This window comes from Bombina bombina, chromosome 1, assembly GCF_027579735.1.
Source record: "Bombina bombina isolate aBomBom1 chromosome 1, aBomBom1.pri, whole genome shotgun sequence".
Taxonomy (NCBI): Eukaryota; Metazoa; Chordata; class Amphibia; order Anura; family Bombinatoridae; genus Bombina; species Bombina bombina.
In genome coordinates this window covers 44,568,973-44,577,683 of record NC_069499.1, presented here as the reverse complement: position 1 = coordinate 44,577,683, position 8,711 = coordinate 44,568,973, and the positions used below count along the sequence as shown (strand labels likewise).

The 8,711-nt window shown below is 35.1% G+C and overlaps 1 protein-coding gene across 1 annotated transcript in view; it reads right to left on the bottom strand.

Annotated features, from left to right (window-relative positions):
• Window positions 1-512: 512 nt before the first annotated feature.
• Window positions 513-8,711, bottom strand: part of EXOC5 (exocyst complex component 5) — a 182,228-nt gene continuing 174,029 nt past the window's right edge. Inside the window, exons 17-18 of the mRNA XM_053697327.1 lie at window positions 5,752-5,967; window positions 513-4,479 (exon numbers count right to left, since the gene is read on the bottom strand). Of these exons, the coding sequence (XP_053553302.1) occupies window positions 4,291-4,479; window positions 5,752-5,967 (405 nt within the window). The 3' untranslated portion in view covers window positions 513-4,290. The remainder of the gene's footprint in view (window positions 4,480-5,751; window positions 5,968-8,711) is intronic.

Below are 8,711 nucleotides of genomic sequence, written 5' to 3'. Positions count from 1 at the left end.
AATTGAGAGTATATCGTCGATCTGAAAAGGGAGGTAGGAGATTAATCTCTACGACCGATAACAGAGAACCTATGAAATAGACCCCCGTTAGGGAAATCATCGTATTCAATAAGTGATACTCCCTTCACGTCCCTCTGACATTCGCTGTACTCTGAGAGGAATCGGGCTTCAACAATGCTAAGAAATCTTAGCACAAACTTACTTCACCACCTCCATAGGAGGCAAAGTTTGTAAAACTGAATTGTGGGTGTGGTGAGGGGTGTATTTATAGGCATTTTGAGGTTTGGGAAACTTTGCCCCTCCTGGTAGGATTGTATGTCCCATATGTCACTAGCTCATGGACTCTTGCCAATTACATGAAAGAAAAAGCTACTACTCATTTGAAGTTGAGTGCTATTGCATTGTCTTTTTATCACGCATTTGTCGATAATGCAAATCTACTGTATTTAATGGTCCTTTAAAATTGAAAAGCCCACAGACTAAAAGAAGGAAAAGTCAGTCAAACAAGAACATTGAGGGAATCTGTTTATTGAAGGTAAATGTTACAGGTCTAATTTGCAAGAACAGATGAGATATGTTTGTGGCAACCCCTTTTAATGAACGTAAAGAAAATATTGCACAAAACAAAAGCTACATATTAAAGAAATAGATTGATACAGTTTTTGCAATTTTAAAATGTCAAAACAAGTAGAAAATATAAAATGAAAATATATCAAGCACTTCTGTGATTAGGACTTAATTGAGGGCAAATATTTCAACGCTGTTAAAGGATTATATAACAAAACTCTTCTTTAATAGTTAGCAAACCAAATTTGTTTAAACTTATTACAGAGGTGTCATTTGAATCCACATCAAAGCTTCTCCAAAATGGCATAAGTACAAGCATTTGTCTTCTGTGATGTCCAAAATTATTTGGGGCTCTGCCATATTCAAGAATAAAAAGTTACACAGTTATTTAAAAGATTTAACTGTTTGCTGCAGCCAAGATTGAAATTTTATAATAGAATCGAGTTTCCTACAAGTCAGCTGGATATTAATCTGGAATATAAATAGTAGTCGTTTGCAGGAGTGCCAAGGTCAGATATACTAAACTTTAGTTTGTGCTGGCAATCGTTTAAAGGGGCTCTCAACATCTTAGTCACCTTAAAGTCTTACCTTAGATTAAGCAGCAAATAGCCTCCTGCATACTTTCTATATCATGCAGCAGGAACAGTAAAACAGTTATTTTAAAATGAATATTGTTTCTGGCCACTGGGCTGCATATGGCATCCAATCACAAATGGCTCACTATTTGGATTTAACAGACTGTCAATGTTATCCAGAAGTGTGCAAAGATGTAGCCCAGATAGTGATGTCATAAGTGGGGGGAGCTTGGCAGCCATTTCAAAGTGGCCAGAAACAATTTTTACTTTAAAACAACTTTTATACCGTTCCTATATGATTTTATTTATATTATATATATATATAGGTTCAGGAGGCTATTTGAAGCTTAATCAAAAGTAAGACTTTAAGATGATAAAGTGTAGACTGTCCCTTTAAATGGATGTATATATATTCAATATGATATAATGAAAGGTTTTTGAAAAATAAAAATATGGTATTATAAGCGTAATAAAATATTTTATCAGATTTTACTGCTCATAGCTCTTTGCTGATGTTTTTCTTCAGGAAGTCTACTTTTTTTTGTGTGTAAAGTTTATTATAGTAGAATAGATGCATTACGAATGAAGAACCTACAGTGACAACTTGTAACAGAAACATTTAGATATTAAAAAAGCAACTGCAAGGAGCTGTGGCGTATACAAATTCATTATTTGGTGTTTTTTTTTAAAAACACATTTAATTTGCTATCGCATTTCAATTTTTGAACACTTTCAATTATTTATTTGTTCCACCAACAACCTTTTTTGTCTACAATCAAAAAACTTTTTTTTTATTATTATTTAAAACAATAGTGTGTTGCAATTAATTTCTGCTACAGTTGAGTACTTTTGAGTTGTGGCTAATTGCCATTGGGAAACAAGGAGTACTAAGTTTATTAAATCAGTGGTTTCAAACTCCTGAAAAGCCAGCAATGTCGCTGTCGCTAGATAGTTTTGGGCTAAAACCGAAGCATTTTATGCCTTTTTTAAAGATAGTTTATTAGTGTAGAACAGATACTACTTATAAAAAGACATACTTTTACCATCTATCTAAACCAGTCAACGTTCAGCATACAATTCCTTGTACCCCACATACAGCCAGAAAACCATCATGACTAGCAATATGTAAACAAAACATTCACAAACCATATAGTAACGATAATGTTAAAAAAAAAAAAAAAACAAATTAGTTGAATGCTATAACATATGCAAAATGCATATGTAATATTGCGCAAACAGGTAATAGTGGTGTTTTTGTGCACATCTACAAAAATAACGGTTTCTTAGCTTTTAAACACAAATATTGGTTTGCGGTAAATGATGTTTTCGTGAGGTTTTCAGAATAAAGAGATCAGGCCGTTCTCAGATGTTTGAACTAAGCAAATGGTAAAAAAAAATGACAAGAAAGGATGCAGATATTAAGGATTTGGCAATTTAGTTTTCATTACTCTTTGTAAACTAATATAAAATCTCGAATTTGGCAATATTCTAGGTGCAAAGCATTTCCTATTTTATTTTTTTAGGGCAAAAAGGCTTATAAGTTATAAATTACTATATTTATAATATTTAAATAGGAACTTTCAGCCTGGGTGCTTTCTGATTGTGCTTAAAGGAACAATCTACACCAAAAGTGTTATTGTTTAAAAAGTTAGATAACGCCTTTACTATCCATTCCCCAGCTTTGCACAACCAACGTAGTTATATTAATATACTTTATAATGTTTAAACCTCTAAATTTCTGCCTCTTTCTACGCAACTACATTTTTATCAGCTTTTCGTAGCATGACACTGCTAGTTCATATGTGCCATATAGATAATATAGTGGTCACTCCCTTGGAGTTGTGCAGGAACCAGCACTAATTAGCTAAAATGCAAATATGTAAATAGCCCTGAGATAAGGGGGCAGTCTGTAGAGGCTTAGATACAAGGTAATCACAGAGGTAAAAAGCGTATTAATATAACCGTGTTGGTTATGCAAAACTGGGGAATGGGTAATAAAGGGATTATTTATCTTTATAAACAATAAAAAGTTTGGAGTAGACTGTCCCTTTAAAGGTGTAACAAAGAAAATATTTTAAATCGTTGTTGTACTGGAATTTTGTACATTTCCACTTGCATAAAACAAAATCTACTTTATATACAGTTAAAATTTAAACCAGTGCTTTAACCTCTTGGCTGTACCCCAATGGGTTACAAACTCTAGCAGTCAAGAGGTTCATACTATATCACATCCTTAGACGGAGGGACGTATAAAAATGGACAAATAGGATTTTCATGAATGAATAAGACCTTCAAAGATGCACAGAAACCTTCTGTTCCGATTAAGGACATGAACTGCATCAAAGTTGAACTAAATTTGCTTAAAGATCTGTATAAATTAAATAGCTCCTGAAAAGATCATGAATTTGATGAAGTCACTATCTGCGAGGAAGAGACTAAGCTCTGGTAACTGCACTGTTAGCGTGAGAGGTCCACTATATATCAGAGTCATTCTCAATGCAGGTAATGTAATGGTATTGATCTGTTTGTATCCATGGAAGCAGAAATCTGAAGAACACAGATGTAAGGAGACGAACAAGGAATTAGTGCATCATAACAGTTTCTGTATTTATCTGTTGTAAGGTTAGTGGAGTAGATGCAGAATCTAATGTGAGCTTCCCAGACCCAGCTAGGAATTAAAGTCTTTTTTGGAAGCGCATAAGGGTTTAGTTTTTTTTATGGCGGCGAAGCAAGACATGTAATGCAGCTTGGAATATCCTGCATCTTCAGCTTTCAAGTTGCCCACAGATTGATAAAAACCTTATGCGCGTTTATAAAAGCAGTATTGCAGCTTCGTAAATGCAACAGATAAAGCTGCAAACTTCTGGGTTCCCTACTGCAACACATATGTTTTCCAGTACAAAAAGTAGGGTTCATTTGTAGAAAACAAACATGGAAATAAAACTTTCACAAAACAGAAAAAAGCCTAACCCCTTTCACACAGTGTCTTGCAGAGCTTACTGTTAAATAAAGCCACCGCGTGGTTCTGAAAGTCCCTGCCCACGTAATAACTATAGCAGCCTCTATTTAAGAAGGGGAATCTCCCTGTGCTTGCTAACGGCCACAGTCGGCATTTGGATAACATGTCTGTATTGTCGCCTTTGGAGCTTCAGCTGAAGTGTCGAGCGAGGCGTGCGGATCTGTAGTCGGCTCGGAGTTGAACAAAGGAATGCTGGATGCTCTTGTCAAGACTGGCGAGCTGTTCTCCTGAGCAAACCTGCTTTAAATTGTCTGGAGCAACGACAAGGAGGTTGCAGAGGGAATGCAGCGTGTCAAAAAGCTGCAGCACAAGCGGGATCTGCAAGGATGAAAAATGTTTAAAACAGCAACAGGCGAACTAAGGACAAAATACAGCAATTCAGTTTTATTTTTTTCATTAGTAGACATATTAAAGGGACATACATGAGAACAATAAATTCTCTGTGATATCATATTATTATTACATCCATATGTGATTAAAGTGACAGTAAATTCTAGCGTTTTTGAAATGATAGAATTTACCAGTGGAATAAATAAATGGGACTTTCAGTCATGAAGTATAACATACATCAAGCTGAAAGTTCCTTTATTTGACTGCAGCATTTGCTGCGCTGAGAACTTCAGGCCGCCCACGGCAGAATGCTATTTTGCTGTGAGGTAAACTTAGTCAATAGCGTGCTAGCTATCCGGCATGGCGCCAGCTGGCCCGCACGGCTATTGGCTAAGAGGTGGAAACGTCACCTCACAACAAAATAGCGTTCTGCCGTGGGCTACTTGAGGAGCTCAGCGCAGCGAACGCTTCAGACAAATAAAGGAACTTTCAGCACAAAGTATTTTATACTTCATGACTAAAAGTCCCCTTTATTTGTTCTACTGGTAAAGCCTAGTGTTTCACAAACGCTAGGATTTACCATCACTTTAACCCCATACTGTTAAAGTCAGCTCCACAGCATTAATGCACAAGTGGGAGCTAACCGAGCCAATGATAAGCAGCTTATGTGTGCAGCCACCAATCAGCAGCAAGTTCAGAGTAGCACAATGTTGCACATGAGCCTACCCAGGTATGCTTTTCAACAAAGAATACCACTGAAACAAAATGCATTATATAACAGGAGTAAACTGTGAAGAACTAACAGTAACAACTCATTTAGAAGATCAACTAACTATGCTGAAATATGTATTTATGGATTTAAACAACTTAATACTCCTCCAGGAACCATAACGGTCAACCCTCTTCAGTACTGATTAATAGCAAACAAGATCAGTAAAGACTTTAGTCCTTTAATAGCTTTACTTTGGGGACATAAGACGATCATATTCCATAGGAACAGATATTACCTTAATAGAGGCAGGATGAATACAAATCAATGATTTTTTTTTATTTAAATCGGATTTTTATTTAATTAGGATTTTTTTTTTTTTTAAATAAAATGCTTATGGAGGAAAAATAATATAAATATCATTTCTATTGAAGATACATTATAATCTAAAGGTTATTCATTCTGAAATATAGATTAGTGTTTAAGAAACTGATTTAAATCATAATTTAAATCAAATCCACCCTGCATAGAGGGATATTTTATTTACTCACCTTAAATTCCTTGGCACACTTCCTGTATTCGGCGACATCACAAATTGCGAGCATACCTCCCATTGAACTGTAGGAAAACTGCTGAAGATGTTCATAAATCAGACGATGGAATCGCACCCCCAGCTCCATAAGAACGGTGTCCACATTCTTCCCATCCATAGAATTCCTTATCTTTTCCACTTGCTTTCGGACATAAAGACAAACTTTGGAGCAGGCCTGGAAAAAAATATTTGGAGCTTGTACTTAGAAAATGTAACCGTGTCATCTATTTGCTTGCTAGAGAAAGGACTGGCAGAAGCGTACAACATAAAGTTTTCATGTGATAACACCTTAGCTAGCAGGGAAACATGAACCACTCTTGATACCAATGGGGTTTTAAAATGGAGAGAAAAATTGCAGTTTATACTGATAGAAACCAGAAGACCCATTAAAGGGACAGTTTAGATACAATACATATTTTTTTTTACATATTGTAATCCAAGCTCCGCCTACCTATGTATTGTATCTAAACTTATCACATGAAAACATTATGTTGTACGCTTTTTAGTATATTAAGTATTTAAAGGGACACTGAACCCAAATTTTTTCTTTCGTGATTCAGATAGAGCATGCAATTTTAAGCAACTTTCTAATTTACTCCTATTATCAATTTTTCTTTGTTCTCTTGGTATCTTTATTTGAAAAAAGAAGGCATCTAAGCTATTTTTTGACAGCACTTGTTTATTGGTCGGTTGAATTAATCCACCAATCAGCAAGAGCAACCCAGGTTGTTCATCAAAAATGGGCCGGCATCTAAACTTCCATTCTTGCTTTTCAAATAAAGATACCAAGAGAATGAAGAACATTTGATAATTGGAGTAAATTAGAAAGTTGCTTAAAATTGCATGCTCTATCTGAATCACGAAAGAAAAAAAATTGGGTTCAGTGTCCCTTTAAGTATCTCCAATCACAATCGACTCTTAAATAAGTTTTCCTAGTCACACACGATGATTTGTGCGTGTGCAATTTGAAATAGTTAACTGAAAAATATTAAATGTGCACTGCTAAGCTGTCATACAAGAAAACAGCTAACTGGACAAGAAGAAAGCTGTGGGCGGGTTAGCGGCCATTTTCGGCTGCTAACAAACCATTATTATCTAAAAGTTACATGTACTTCTTACAATCTTATAGATGTGGACCCCGTTGCATGTCTGGTAAAGAATACCTATTAGGTCTAGACTGTCAGTTTAAGTCCAACCAAAGTTCCCTCTGCAACATTAACATCAATTCTATAGGACGTTTAGTCTATGAATCAGTCATCCTTTTTGTAAAGAAGTTATTCACAAACCCTTTTATCTTGTGTTGCTCTTTTTCAACCTTAAAGGGACATTAATCATAATAAGACATTCATGATTCAGATAGAGAATACAATTTTAAACAACTTTCCAATTTACTTTTATTATCTAATTTGCTTCCTCCTCTTGTTATCTTTGCTGAAAGGTTTGTCTAGGGCAGCAAAGAACCTAGGTTTTAGCTGCTGATTGGTGGCTGCATATATATATAACGATTGTCATTGGCTCACCCATGTGTTTAGTTAGAAACCAGTAGTGCATTGCTACCCCTTAAACAAATGATAACAAGAGAATGAAGCAAATTAGATAATAGAAGTAAACTGGAAAGTTGTTTAAAATTGTATGTTCTACCTAAATCATGAAAGAACATTTTTTCGTTTCATGTCCCTTTAACTTTATTAATTCCCTTAATATATGTTGAGGCTTCTACCATAATTGCCTCCTCTAAACAAACAAATAAGTTGTATATTTATAGACCATGTACCATTTTAGAAGCCTTCATTGAACAGTTCCTTTATGTAAAACCTCTTGGACATATGATCTTCAGCACTGTGCACAATACACAAGATGAGGCCTAGTAAGTGATCTTTATAAAGGCACAGCATATAATATAGCTCACTGCTGGCTTTATCTTCTGTGTTACTGTATTGTTACTAAAGCCCTGTATCTATTACCGTAGGGTTCATAAAGAGACACAGAGTCTTTCATTTGCGTTACATTTTAGATCTCACTCGTCCGAATGTTACACATTTTTATATTCCGTCTGATTATTAAATTAGTCATCGGTTTAGGTTTGGGCCTATCGGTAATAAAATTAGTAGTAAAGCCAACATCCTGCAACTACCAGAAGCTTTAACTAAACATGAGAATACAGATCTAGGTTATCTTTTGGCAAAATGAAAAGAATAAAGATTAACAGAAAGCTCTGTCAGATGCTACGAAAAAGGAAGGTGGGACAGACTGGCAAAGCATAAAAGGAACTACAAAAAAATCATTTCAAATAAAGGGACATTAAAGTAAATATTATTTGACATTATTTTGTGGCTTTTTCCTGTGTTTTCTTTCCTGTTCTAACTAAAAGATTGTGTTTAAGCTTATTGATGCCTGCTCCTATAAGCAGATCCTAGAGGATTAGTTACACAAATAGAAGCGTTTCCTGACAGTTACAATAGTTTAACAGCTTTTACATAACTTCTTATTGTGGTAAAATGTTTAATCAGACAGTGTACTGCATTTTTACATCTCTTTAATGTGTTCCAGGGACCCAGTTTACCGGCCAGAGTGTATTAAAATGCCAATTTACCTTTATTTTGTCATGTGAAATAGTTATTTTTGCCAGTTGAACCCGCTGCCTATACTGAAATGTCAATGTTGCAGTAATAGATACAGAAAAGCTATGTACACAGGAGGCAAAATAAGTAATTTTATTCCCAGAGTGTGAGAGATTGGTAATAAAATGTTGATTTTCATTTGCTCTCTCTAAGTAAGTATATGGTTTTGTGTAAAAAAACAGAAATAAGATAAGGAGGCATTTGTGTATAGACAGAAAGCAACAACAAAGAGGTATGCTCTTTGGCAAGCTAAATCCATTTAATTTGAATGGATTCTAGTTTCAATTAACAAAACAGC